Source organism: Sarcophilus harrisii, chromosome 6 (assembly GCF_902635505.1).
Source record: "Sarcophilus harrisii chromosome 6, mSarHar1.11, whole genome shotgun sequence".
Lineage (NCBI taxonomy): Eukaryota > Metazoa > Chordata > Mammalia > Dasyuromorphia > Dasyuridae > Sarcophilus > Sarcophilus harrisii.
Window position 1 is genome coordinate 133,583,871 of NC_045431.1, and position 14,918 is coordinate 133,598,788.

General features: G+C 32.6%; 1 protein-coding gene across 4 annotated transcripts in view; it reads right to left on the reverse strand.

Annotated features, from left to right (window-relative positions):
* The window catches only part of TET2 (tet methylcytosine dioxygenase 2), a 182,437-nt gene that overhangs the window by 25,608 nt on the left and 141,911 nt on the right, over window positions 1-14,918 (reverse strand). For all 4 annotated transcript variants that reach the window (XM_031941926.1, XM_031941925.1, XM_031941923.1 and 1 more), the window contains 5 exons: window positions 13,332-13,422; window positions 11,577-11,670; window positions 9,887-10,095; window positions 6,590-6,740; window positions 2,365-2,454 (listed from right to left, as the gene is read on the reverse strand). In XM_031941926.1, the coding sequence (XP_031797786.1) occupies window positions 2,365-2,454; window positions 6,590-6,740; window positions 9,887-10,095; window positions 11,577-11,670; window positions 13,332-13,422 (635 nt within the window). The remainder of the gene's footprint in view (window positions 1-2,364; window positions 2,455-6,589; window positions 6,741-9,886; window positions 10,096-11,576; window positions 11,671-13,331; window positions 13,423-14,918) is intronic.

Below are 14,918 nucleotides of genomic sequence, written 5' to 3' on the forward strand. Positions count from 1 at the left end.
TGAAAAAAACCTGAAACTTGGGACAGTGCTTCTCCACCCCCAAGTGAGCATAGCCCAACTTAACATAAAGTTCAAAGTTAAAGAATAGGCTGGAAAATGAGCAAACAATTTTTAAAAAGAAATTTGAGCATAAAAACCTACCGTAGTGGCAAGGAAGACTAAGACATAAATCTAGAAGAAGACAACAATATGAAAACATCTAGAAGAAAAGCCTCAAAGAAAAAATTCTAATTGGGGCCAGAAGAATTCCTGGAAATTAAAGAGATAAGAGAGTGAGAGAAAAAACTAGAAAAAGAAATGAGAGTGTTACAATAAAATTAGGAAAATAAAATCAACTGTTTGATAAAGGAAGCACCAAAAAAAAAACAACAAAAAAAAAACAAAACCCAAAAAACACAAAACCTGAAGAAAATAAGGCTTTAAAAAAAAGAATGGTTCTAATCATAAAAGTGGTACAAAATTCTGAAGAAAAGAATTCCTTAAAAAAGCAGAATTGGTTAAATGCAAAAGCTCACTAAAGAAAATAACTCCTTAAAATGGGAATTGGGAAAATGGAAGATTGTGAGCCTTCAAAAAATAATAAAATAAAGTTTCAAAAAATGAAAAAATAACTAATTAGAAAAAACTCACCTAGAAAATGGCTCAAGGAGAGATGATTTAAGAATTAGTGAATATCTTACAGACATGATAAAAAAAAAAAAAGCTTAGACATATATTTCAATGAATCATCAAGAAAAACTGTCCTGATAACTTAGATCCAGAGAATCCATTGATTAGCTTTGAAAGAGATCACAAAATTAAAACTGCCAGGAATATTATAGTCAAATTCCAGAGCTCTAAGATAAAAAAAAAAGTGTTGCAAGTAGCTAGAAAGAAACAATTCAAAATACTGTTGGAGTCACAGTCAGGATAACAATTTATTTTTAAAAAGATTGAATTCAGTACAACATGGATTGAGAAATAGTTGGGAATAAAACGTGGAAATTATCATGTTTAATATGAAACTTGGACTTCAGATCAAGGAAGCTGATGGATAGTCCTACCTGTCATATTTTGTAGTAGTCAGCACACATATGAAGAAATAAGACCAATTCTGAATATCATACTTTGAGAACAGTTATCAACAATGTAAGCAGCTTCTAGAGAAAGGTAATCAGGATGGTAAAGGTCAAGAAACTATGCCAGATGAAAGAACAAAGGATCTTTAGCTTGTAAAAGACAAAACTTGTGTTGGGAGTGGAGGAAGGAAAAGAAGATGGTCCATCAAGCTGTCTTCAAATATCTAAAGAAATACTGTGTGAAAGAGACACTAAAGATTCTGTATTGTTCCATATCGAAGGAAAAATTTCTTCATGGAGAGTTTCCCTATATACATGAAATAACAAGTATGAACAAAAAAAATGGAAAAAGAATCTTGTTTGGGCATGACCATATTATCTGGAGCTACCCTGACAGATCATTGTAGCATGAGCAGATCATCCTATTTGGAGGCCATTGGTATATAGTGTACTTGGGTGTGGCTTCTGATTGACTATGTAGATAGAATAGGCATAAAGTTACATCTTTTAAAAACCATTCATTATGAACAGCTTTCCAAATTCCTAACAGTCTTGCTCTTTGCTTCAGCAAAACTGATCCCAATGTGTGGAGAGTTTCGATTGCTTAGCATGGAACTTGGCAGATAGTGTTTAAGACATTCTTGTTGCTTTATAGACTTGATGACATTTTCCCAGAAGAATATGCCTATAGTTGGTAGCAAAGTTTATAACGGTATTATGTTTCGGGTACATTAAGTGCTGCCCTGAGATCCTAAACATCACTTAAAATGTTATTTCTATGAGAGAATGAACTCTGAATGCCAAATAACTGACTTAGAAATGAACTTTTGTAAGATAACCTATTTGTAAATTGGCTATAGCCTACTTATTTAAGCACATCCATTTATGTAAACACATTAGACCTTTACTTTTATATTTAGAATAATACATTTAAAATAAGATATAAACAATGGGAATCATTAAGGAAAGCACAGAAGTTTGTATTAATTGTCAAACACCCAAAGAGACAAGTTGAAAAAAACCCTAAATACATTGAAGAGACTGAGAAAAAAGATGAAATAACTCTAACAGTAGGAAATTCATCATTATAATGGAATACAGTGGAAATATTTCCCATTCTGCCTTCTCTCCACCATTCCCTATCTTTTAATTATCAGTCCCTAATTTTTGTGTATCAAAGACAGCATATTATACCAGGTTTTAGGGAAGAGAAGGGAAACACCTTTTTTTAGGCAAAGAAAAGCATAAATCAAATCAAAATACAAGAAATAAATTATTCCAATAATATCAATTATTTTAAACTCACCTGGTTATTATATGCATCAGGAGCAAGTTTCTTATATGTAGGTGCCATCAGAGTAGACAGATTTTGCAAATGAGATTCCAATTTTTCTTCCTGCACAAAATTAAATATTGTGTAGATTATATATTATTTTCTCTCCATATAAAGGCAATTAGCTTTGAATTGCCTGCCTATATCTTTAGTATAAATGAAAATATATTCCTTTACTCATGCAACCTTATAATATAGGATATATTTGCATCCCTCTATAATATTTGAATGCAAAGTGAGCTGAGATCAGTCATCTAGATGTTTTATACATATTCTACCAAATATCCAGATCTTTAGAGATATTTTAATAGGTTATCTGATACCACAGAAATATAACTCATATTTGGAAAGAAAAAAAGTTTATTTGTTCTCGCACTTTCCCATTAGCGTCCAAAGAAGATAATAAATTGAAAACCCACCCTTAGTTTACTATATCTATTTATAAGCTTCATGTTTTGAGTAGCTTACAAAAATTATTTTAATAAGTTAAAATGAATTTTCTATGTATCAATAAAAAATAACTGAAATTCTTCCAATATGGATAAAACCCTTGAAGCAAGAGTTGGAGTCTATTCAATATAAAGAAGGAATACCCATTTACGTTTTCAGTTGAAGGAGAACAATAATCTTTTAAAGTGAAATATATTGGGTTTTTCTTGTTGCTTATTTGTTTTTGTTTTTGTCCCAAGTTCATTATCCCAATAATGCAGAGGATTCTGTGATGAAGAAATGGCATCTACCAAAACAGATTAGCAACTTTTGTGCAAATCCACAATGAGACATTTAGTTCCTTACTGAGGATCACTCAAACAGTATGTATCATGGGTGGGACTTGAACCTAGGACTTCCTGATTCGGAGATTGCCTTTCTTGCATTTATAAATATGTAAAATTGTCTCATAATATTAAGTTGCTCTATTTTTGCCTCATGTTTAGAATTTTGATTTTAGTATAAATACATTATCAGATAAAAGATAAGACTGGCATCAGCTGTAAAAAGAGTGGCAGCCTAGTATAATCTCTATTGATTCTATTTTAGATGGTGGGGCAGATCTACATCGTCTGTAATTCACTGTAATTTTGCTAAGAATTGAAACTATGTTCTCCTATCTATTCTGAGAGAAGAGATTACTAGTCACCCCCTTCCATTTAATGTATGTGAATTCCTGTGACAGGAGATAAGGATTTATAGAAAGGATATGAAATTACTTTTTAGTGGATAAAACAAAACTTGTTGTCATCACAAAAAACTGCCACTGTTCATTTGGCCTCTGAAATCACAGTGACTTCAATATACTAAAAAGAACATTTTGTGCATTTAGGTAATATTGTTTTAAAATGCAAGCAATGTTTCCTTAGGAAATCTTTATATTACTAATCCATGAATACTTGGAATTTCATTTTCCTACTCTTCATTAGCAAACTATTAGAGACATAAACAGAATAAAACTGAGTTTTCTAAAGGCAGTAAAGAAGTATTATTTTTTATTATTTATTCATTTTGATTCACATTGATTACATTCAAAGTCACATAACAACATAAAATGTTTCAGATTTGCTCTAGATTTCTTTAAGATTGATCACAGCTGAAATGCAAAACATAATCAAGATTTTCAATCAAACAATAATTGATCATATTGTCCAAATGATATCCTATAGGCTACAAAATACTTAAAAGTCTTTTGACGAAGAAATTGTTCTTAAGGAAAAAATTTTTGTAGATAACAAAATTTTGATAAATTGATTACTGAGCTAATTTGGTAATAATATCACATTTGCATTACACTAGCAATAGATTATTTTTCTTAAACCCAAGAGCAACATTTTCATGATGTCATCCCACAAAAAAAATATCCATGATATGTATGAATAAGAATAGGAAATCTAGCTTATTTCTAACTGAATAGCCTAAAGTAAGATTGTAAGATTACAATTATAGAGAGCATCACATGCTCATTTAACTTTATCTTTACAATTCTCAAAAACACAGGGATTCCATAACAAGATAAAGTATAAGGTTATTGTCCTATAAGAAATGATGAGCAGGCTGATTTCAGAAAAGCCTGGAAAGACTTGCATTAACTAATGCTGAGTGAAATGGGCAGAACCAAGAGAACATTGTATACAGTAATAACAAGATTATGTGATGATCAACTGTGATGGACTTGACTCTTTTCAACAATGTAGTGATTCAAGGCAATTCCAATAGACTTGGGATAGAAAGTGCCATCCACATTGAGTGAGAGAACAATGGAGACTGAATGTAGATCAAAGCATAATATGTTCATCTTTTTGTTGCTTTCTTTTTTGTTTTCTTTTTTGTATTTTTTTCCCTTTTGATCTGATTTTTCTTGCACAGCAAAATGAATATGGGAATCTATTTAGAAGAATTGCATATATTTAACCAATATTGTATTGCTTGCTGTCTTCAGGAAGGAGAAAAATTCAGAATATAAGGTTTTACAAAGGGGAGTGCTAAAAATTATCTTTGTAAATGATCAGAATGCTGATTTTAGAAAGGTCTGGAGAGACTGGCATGAACTGATACTTAGAGAAGTGAGTGGAACCAAGAAAACATTGTACACAAAAACAACAAGACTATGTGATGATCAACCATGATGGACTTGGCTTTCAACAATGAGGTGATTCAGACCAATTTCAACAGATTTGTGATGCAGAGAGCCATCTACATCCAAAAAGAGGATTATGAGGATTGAATGTAAATCACATTATAGTATTTTCACATTTGTTTGTTTGTTTTTTCTTTCTCTTTTTTTTTTTTTCTTTTTGATCTGATTTTTCTTGTGTAGCATGACAAATGTAGAAATATGTTTGGAAGAACTGCACATGTTTAAGTATAATCTAACATACTTGCTGTCTAGGGGAGGAAAAGAGGGGGAAGAAAGGGAAAAAAAATTGGAACACAAGGTTTTGCAAGAATAAATGTCAAAAACTCTCTTTGCATGTATTTTGAAAAAAAAAAGGTAATATAAAAAATAAAATACTTATGTGAAATTGAAAAAAAAACAAGGAAAAAAGGAAACTATCTTTACATATATTTGGAAAAATAAATATTAAAAAGGATAAAGTATTAGAAGGGAATAATATATTTTGCCTATCCACTGCTAAGAGCATGATATACTTCCACTATAAAATCGCCATCATCTTCTTACATTCATATAGTGTTTTATAGTTTATGGAAATCTCATCTAAAATTAGTTCACTGGGTCCCTACATCCATTCTGTGAGGTAGTTGGGAATAGTTATAATAACTCTCAATTTATTAGTTTACCTTTCTTTGTATCCCTAATGCTTAGCCCAATATCTGTCATGTAGTAAGTGGTTAGTAAATGCTAGCCAACTCATGGAAAAACCAGGATTTGATCCTAAGTCAATAGACTCTGAGTTCATTTCTTTTCAATGTCCTGAATTTGGAACTAGGAGGAGGATTTAGAGATCATAGAGTCCAAACCACTACTTTAAAAAAAAATAACTTTTTATTTTCAAAATATATGCAAAGATAGTTATGAACATTCATCCTTACAAAATCTTGTATTCCAGATTTTTCTTCCTCCCTTTCCCCCTCTCCCTTAGACAGCAAGCAATCCAATATAGGTTAAACGTGTATAATTCTTCTGTACATATTTCCACATTTATCATGCCAAGTTACTACTTTTACTTTATGAGGAAACCCTGCTTAAGAAAGGTAAATGATTTGTCCAGGTCATACAGCTAGTGAGTATCAGAGACAGGATTCAAACTCATTTCCTTGAGTGTAGGTCCAGTACTTTTTCTATATTTACTCCATAGTGCTGCTTTTTCACTTATATTTGAATATTAATCCAGGGCAATCAGAAACATTCTACCACAACTCACTGACAATTGATACATGTCATTTAGCTGAGCTTTTGTTCATCTACTATCTCTACTGTGGTGTAATAGAAATACAATAGTATTTACAGTAAAAAGATCTATTATTTACTACCTGTATAACTTTAACTAAATCACTCCACCTTATCAAGTCACTCATTTGTAAAATTGGATGATTAAGCTAAATTGTTTCTAAGGTCTTCTTCCAGCTCTTAGTTCTGGGAGCTCCTATATATTCATGAGTTCCTAAAATAATAGTTCTGGTGACTCTGCAAAAGATGAAAGACATTAGACAGAAAGAAATTAACAGCTCTTAATGGAAAACCAACCTCTTTTGGATCATCCCCAAGCAGCTTAAATTTCCTTGGGATCTTGCTTCTGGCAAACTTACATCCATTGTAGTACATACTCCATGAGCAGCCAAAAGAAAATGAAGCACCACAGGTTTCAGGGTCCAGCCCCTGACAGGCACAGGTTCGTCTAAGGAAACAAAGAACCATTAATGTTGTTAGGTGTGCAGTTAGATATATTGTCTCCTTTAGAATCTTTTCAAGTCACATATGTAAGTTTCATTTAACATTGTATCATATGGAGAGAAACATCTGCATCCAGAAATGATTATGGGGACTGAATGTGGATCACAACATATTATTCTCACCTTTTTTGTTGTTATTTGCATGCTTTTTTTTTTTCTTTCTCATTTTTTTTTCCTTTTTGATTTTATTTTTCCTGTGTAGCATGATAAATGTGGAAATAGATTGATAAGAACTGAACATGTTTAGCCTATATTGGATTACTTGCTTTCTAGGGAAGGGGGTATGAGAGAGAGGGAGGAATAAAAATTTGGAATTCAAGGTTTTGCAAGGATGTATATTGAAGACTATCTTTGCATGCATTTTGAAAATAAAAGTATTATTTAAAAAAAACACATTGTATCATAGATAGTGCAAAACAAGATTTAAAAATAAAATGAGCTCTAGTTTACCCTCCATGACAGAAAAGCATTTATGGCACTGAGGACCAATGTAATGGCAGACATATCATCCAAACTCACTCAAACTGAATATATGAGTGACACAGCCTAGTCACAAAGTAGAAAGTCCTGGGGAATCTTATTTGTTGGAGGAAACAATTGATTTTTGTTTAGAGAAAAACACTGGAACCAATTTTCAAATTTCCCAATGATGGGTGCTCCCAGAGGATTTTTCTAGGAAATGAAATATTAAATATGCAATGTAAGGCACATAACATTAACAAATTCAGTGACAATGATTGATTAGTTTTGAAAATTTAAAACTGAATTTAGCAGCCCAGATGTGGAATTATACTCTGTTTTGGGCAGAAAACTAAACCTTGACTTCTCCCATATAAATTCAGAAGAGATATGAGAAAAAAAAATCCATCCTATTCCCCTTTACAAAGGTAAGTAATCCACAAGTATGGTTTATTTAATTTATTTTCAGGTATTCTTTCTCTCTCTCTCTTTTTTTGTCTTTAATGATGTAAACAATATTATAAATGTTGAATAAGAATATACATATTTTTATTTTAAATTATTTAAATATGAAATATGAGAAAAAGATTATATAAGACAAAACAAGTTTATCAATAAATAGCTCATCGGGTCAAAAAAGTCACTTTAGAGCAATTGTAATTCATTGCTGGAGTTTAAAATGAGAGACCACCATCCAAAATGATGGCAACAAGGCATCTCTCCTTCCCTCTTCTTCTTGATCTTGGAGATGCAAAGACAAAAATGAAAACATTTCTGCCCTTGAAGACCTTTAATTCCATAGAGAGGAAAACTATAGGTACAAACATAAACATAAACAAAATGTGTCCTCAAAATAAATAAAAAGTAATCTGAAAAGATAATAGCAACTGGATCAGGATCAAGAAAGGCTTCATTTAGAAGGGGATACATAAACCTAGCAATCTATTTTTTTTTTCTTTTGCTGAGGCAATTGGGGTTAAGTGACTTGCCCAGGGTCACACACCTAGGGTGTGTTAAGTGTCTGAAATCAGATTTGACCTCAGGTTCTCCTGAGTTCAGGACTGGTGCTCTATTCACTGCACCACCTAACTGCTTCTAGCAGTCTATTTTTTACATTTTGGGAAAAGGAGAAAATACAAGAAAAAGAATAGGGAAAAACTTATGAATTGTAGAACTGAATATAGGTATAATACATACTTGTCAAAGCATTACAATTGAATTTCATGATAAATATCCTCTTTATTAGTGGTTAGAAGTCATTTTCATTTCACCTCATAATAAATGCTCACTTATTATGAGGTGAAATGAAAATGACTTCTGTTTTGAGCACAAGAGTGGAGTGAAGGCTCATTTTATTATACCAAAAGTTTTATAGAAGTAGGGGGCAATGATTAAATAAATAATTATTGAACTTGTGTTCAAATCCTACCTCTGATGCTTACAACCCATGTGAACTTTGTGTGAGTCAATTAAACTCTTCTAATTAACTCATGTGTCCTCATATATAAACTGAAGGGTTTGAGATAGATGTCTTCTGAAGTTTCTTCTATGTACAGTAATACTATGATATTTTTTTTTCCATAAGCATGAATGCAATAGAAAAAAAACTCAGATAATTGAGTATACATAGAATGTATCTTTTTTTCCTGTATATAATTTTGAGCCAGAATGATAATCCTGAAGACTCTCAGTCTTTCCTTTCTAAGGAAAGAATATTTTAATTTATTATGGCTATCATAAGCCTTTCTAATAACAACTGTTTTGATCAAAATCGTGTCAGGACAGCTATGAATGACTATAATATCCACCCAGTTTTTGAAATCATTTTTTTTTTCCTTAAAGCATAATTCTTCCAGACATTAGAGCTCCAATTTATCACTTTGTGGATTACTCTTTCTCTCCCTCCCCTTCTCTTTTGCTCTTTCTGTATATGTGCATATATAGATACAGTTGGCAAAGATACGGGAGTGGTTTGCCATTTCCTTCTCCAGCTCATTTTATAGATGAGGAAGCTGAAGCAAACAGGGTTAAGTGACTTGCCCAAGGTCACACAGTAAGTGTCTGATGCCAGATTTGAACTTAGAAAGACGAGTTTTCCTGATTCCAGGTCTGCATTCCATGTATTAATATACCACCAAAAAATGTACCTCTTCAAACTCATAGGCAGATTGTCTTCTGTTTATGGAGGTCTTAGTCAGATTTTTTTTTATTGGGGAGACTCAGATCACTTGAAGAGATCACAGAAATGCTTTGAGATACAAAAAAATGTGCTATGGCTCTTGATTTCCAATCATCTTCACTTAATTCTTAGACATATTTCTTATAATTCTTATTCAAATACAAATAATACCCCTCTCCTTTTTTGGTAACTGTTAGCAAAATCTTGAATAATCTCAAACTGTTTTCATGCAGCATGCCTGAGTGTTTCAATTCTCATATTACAAAATATAGAAACGGGGTCTTTCTTAACTCACCATTGAGACAAAGCAGGGACAGGGGCTAAAGTCTCATGATTCCCCATGCCTTCCAACTATTTCATTTAGAACAAGAGCCAATTCCAACAGAACCTCTAGAATGCTGGTTGTATTTCATTGAATAAGTGAAGAAAAGAATTGCAACTGGCTTCACTTACTCTTCGTTTAGCGCACACCGTCGGTTGGTAAGAGTGCCATATTTCCTTAGTGTTTCAGTAAGTTCAGAGTATAATTTGTCAGCAAGGGAGAGTGGGATTCCCTCCCACACCAGGATGAGAATCACAATCACAGCTGCCTCACAGGTATGGCCAGCTCGCTCCCGTACCAAACATAGTAGCTTTTCTTCATTGCAACTTCTGCGAACTACCTACATAGACCACAGTTTCGGCCCCAACACAAAGAAATATCACCAACCCGAAGAGACAACAAAAGAAAACACTGTTAATTGAAGTATATAAAAGCACAGTCACATGTTCAGATATGTTTCTTTTTTTTGTCTTAAAATATATTTTTATTATAGATTTTTATATACAAAACATATGTATGGGTAATTTTTCAACATTGACCCTTGCAAAAACTTCTGTTTCAACTTTTCTCCTCCTTCCCTCCACCCCTCCCCTAGATGGCAGGTAATCCCATACATGTTAAATATGTTAAAGTATATGTTAAATACAATATACATATATGTATTTATACAGTTCAGATATGTTTCAAAATTGGAACTATGCTCATCAGACTGACTAACTTTCTTTGCTTTTTTGTATAAGGGCACTGGCTTCTCACTTTGTCTATGAACAAGACATTTAGGGAGACCTAACTTTTCATTGTTTAGCTCAATGTATCAATTAATTGTTAGTAATGCTAGCTTCAGTATATCTAGTGCTGGGTCACAGGAACATTTTCCTTCTTTGTTAAATGAAAGGCCAAATGGCTCATTGGATAGAGCACTGGACTGGATAGAGCACAATTGTTAGCTGTGTGATCCCAAGGGAAGTTAATTTAATTTTTACTTCCTTTGTAAAATGGGGATTGCAATAATACCCAACTCCTAGGGCTGTTGGGAGGATAAAACGAGATAATATTTGTAAACATTTTGCAAATCTAAGAATGCATAAATGCCAGCTGTTATCAGTGTAATGATATCACTATGGGCTTACATTTTTAGAAGGACTAAACTCTGAGCAGTTATCTACAGATACCTTTTACTTTTATAATATTCTATTAAATTAATATTCTATTAAATTTCAATTGCTAACCAGTTCATTTCTTTCTCATCCCCTACCCACCCAATCAATAAGAATTTATTATGTAACTATTAAATATGAGGTATTGGGATAAGCCTTGAAGGATATACAAAGAAAATGTAAAAACAGTCCCTTGAGGAGCTGACACTGGTTGATGGACTTAAAATGCAGAATGATGTAATTTTGAACAGGGACAACATGGGAATTTGCTTGGTTATACAGACTGGTTACAAGGATTTTTTAAAAATTGAAGATAAGGGAAATGTGGGAGAGAAAGAAAATCATAGGCTTGTTAATTGAAAGAAAATAAAATTTAATTTTAAAAAGTCCAATTTGTTTGTATATCTTTATCCACACATTTTTATAGTGTATATGTATATATACATATATACATGTAATATATGTATGTATACATGCAAAAACATAACATTACATATTTTAAATATCCTGCTTTTGTCATAGGAGGTACACAGGCTATAAAATGTCATATATAATATATACTACTAAGTGATACTAGTTTTCAAGTCATTTCTTGGGATGAGCAACTGAATTTCTAAAATGGGATTAATCAAAGTACTCTGATACTTTGTCTTATATTACTTACCCATTTGGCAATAGGGCATCCCTGAGAACTCTTGCCTTCTTTACCAGTATAGATGACTCTCTCAATTCTAATAGCTTTACCCTTCTGTCCAAACCTTAAAAAACAAAAACAGAAACAAACACAAAACACCACACACACACACACACACAGTCAGCATATGGACCTGGTAATGTGGTCAAACAAAATCATGTACTCTGAGAGTACATCCAATTCTATGACCAAAACATTTTAAAAAAGGATTCTACTATTTACTTTAAAAAAAAACAGGGGTCCTCAAACTACTGCCTGTAGGCCAGATGGGGCAGCTGAGGATGATTATCCCCCTCACCCAAGGCTATGAAGTTTCTTTATTTAAAGGCCCACAAAACAAAATTTTTGTTTTTACTATAGTCCGGCCCTCCAACAGTCTGAGAGACAGTGAACTGGCCCCCTATTTAAAAAGTTTGAGGATCCTGAAATAAGATCTGAGCCATTCAAAATACATAAGAATAAATTGTTTCAATCTTATTTCTCTTGGTAGAAGATATACTAAGAAGCTGTAAATGACCAATTTGGAAATAGTGCTAATTAGATGACAGCTGTTGAGAGCTTATTCTGATATAAAATCATACAAACCATAAGGCTTCCTTTCATTTTGTTTAAATGGAATCATCTAAACCATGCACTTAATTATTTTTGTTTCACTACTCAATGTAGAAATTTTGAAGTTTTACATAATTCATAAAAAAATTTTGGATGTTAACCTTTATTTCCACTGCTCTCCTTCAATGGTCTAGTTTAGTACACAGACAAACTCTTAGACATGCATATTGGAAGCAAAGATAACCCTACACAATGGGTTCTATTTCTCCTTTACACTTAGGGTATTTCCTGTTAATGAACCAAGCATTCAATGAAACATACTAATACTAGCAGATCATTAGGGAATGGGTCATTAGTACATTTGTATACATTTATGAGCTAGCATTGGAACTTGCTAGCAAGGAATGAGGTAAGACTCCAGCTAAGCATTTCTTTTTGTCTGAGGCATCATAATGAATCTTAACAATTAGATAAAATATTAATAAGGAAAAGGCATCCTAGGTGTAGAATTATGCAGGGATTCAACCACCCTCATTGAAATCTAAGACATAGAGGCTATAGAAGCTTACATTCATGGATCACTCTCATAATGGCAGGCTACGTATATAGAGAGCTTGTGTAGACTGTGGGAAATCATTCTGCATGCAAAACTAACAGCTAAGGAAGTGCTGTTATAAACAGTTTTCTGTCATATGCCATGTATTACATTTTCTTCTTTGTTCATAAATGGCAACTTTCTTAGGAAGTTGCTAATTGGCAATTGAAGGTAAATTTGTCTCCATTTCACTTCTGCATTTGTGTATCATCTCATTTTTTCCCCTTTCTTTCATGTTTTATCATCAGCAGGAAAAAGCCAGATCTGGGTCTATCTTTTCAGCTCCTGCCAACACTCCTGTGCCTCTCAGGTTGGCTAATTCTTGTTCTTGCCTGGGCTTTCTGGCATACACCTCAAAGTGGGCAGTCTGTGCCAGCTAACAAACTATTAGTCCTGTCAAATATTGTGACTCTCTGGTGAATAGCACAGTGTGTAATGTTGGCAACACTGGACTAGCTAAGCCTACCAATAATTATTTGATTTACAATTGTTTACTTCTTTGTATGTAAATCCTGGAAAAATTCTGACATACACAAAAGGATAAACGTTAATCTGCCCTGTGCCTTTGTGTTAATTACCTTTCTTCCATGATTTCTCTAATAGCTGCCACATTAGGACCTGCTCCTAGATGGGTATAAAAAGGACCTTCATCTTTTTCAATAATTTGCTCTGTTGAAATAATAGAAGATTATTATTTTAGACCTCAATTATACTAAGTGTAAAGGCTACATTCACAAAGCTTATCCCCCAACTGCACATTAAGGGCCCTAAAGGTGACTTGTTATAATAGAGAAAATTTTTTACAGGATGAGCAAATTAGTTGACTGATCTTCTTCCAGAAATTATGCCAAATGATTAATAAGGAGGGCAGCTGGATAAAAATAATATTTTAATGTGCATTGCAAAGATGGGGAGGAAAAACATTGACCTTTTAGTGGGAGAGTGATCAAGTAAATAGAACTGAATTAGAAAAATTGTGCTGGGAATTAGAACATATTAGATGTCACTTCCACCACAACTTTCATTTTTAAATGAAAAAATTTTAAAAGCTGTCTGTCACCTGGATTGTTATACATTAATAAAATTTATCTTCAATGATGAATTTAATTGTATTCTTTAAGAATCTCTATTTCTCCTTCTGCTTTGCCAAACATCAAAGTTGGACTATTTACTTCCTTATTCAAAGAATTCTTTTATATTAAGAAGACTTAACTCAATCTCATTGTTTAGACTCTCCTATTTTAGTGTGGAATGATTTGTACAGGAAATAAAACAAGACAAAAACTGGAGCAATATTCCATATAGAATGGTCTATTTGTCCCCTTGTTGTTCTCAGCAAACAATATACATTCATACACATATGTATATAAATTACACATATATGTAACATGTATATATGTATGTATATATATTTGCTTTGGGTATTGTGGGGGTTGGGGGATAAGAGAAGAGAATGAAGGAGTCTAGACTATAATTTATTTAGCATCAGCTATAAAAGACTACTGTGAGGTATGTATGTAGTTAGCATTGACCACACAAAGAAAAAAATATACAGTTTTAGTCTTCATTTAATCCATTCCCCTTACAAAATGTTTTTTGGTATCATTGTCAGAAAGAGAACATTAATCTGGGTGTATCGTTAGTCAGACCCAGTATGTCATTTCTTAATGTCCTTTCGAATAACATGTCTTTTAATATCAGAAAAGGGAAGCATTTGGGATTTGATTCTTTTTCTTTCCCAACCACAAATCCTGTACTCAAAGACATAAAGGCCCCCCTATATCTCTAGGATATATCAAGATATATTGTTAATCAAAATATAGTTTTTTAAAAAGATACTAACTTGATTATTAAATGCATGCTACTTTAAAGGTAAAATGAAAAGAATAATAAAAAAATCATGGGGGAGAACATTTGGGACATAAATACCTAACAAAAGATACTTTCAAAGTTTGTGCTATCATTTTTCATAATTCATTAGCAGAATGGAGATTTGTTTCCATCTCAATAAAAAATGAATCTTTTAAAAATGCCAAATTCAACAATGATTAAAAAAACTTCTAAATGAACTTTTCTAAGATACTATCTTCTCATTTCATTAGATTTCTTTTCATAGTTTCCCTCACGAGGAAATGGGATGCAAAGGGCTAAACAGATTGTATAAT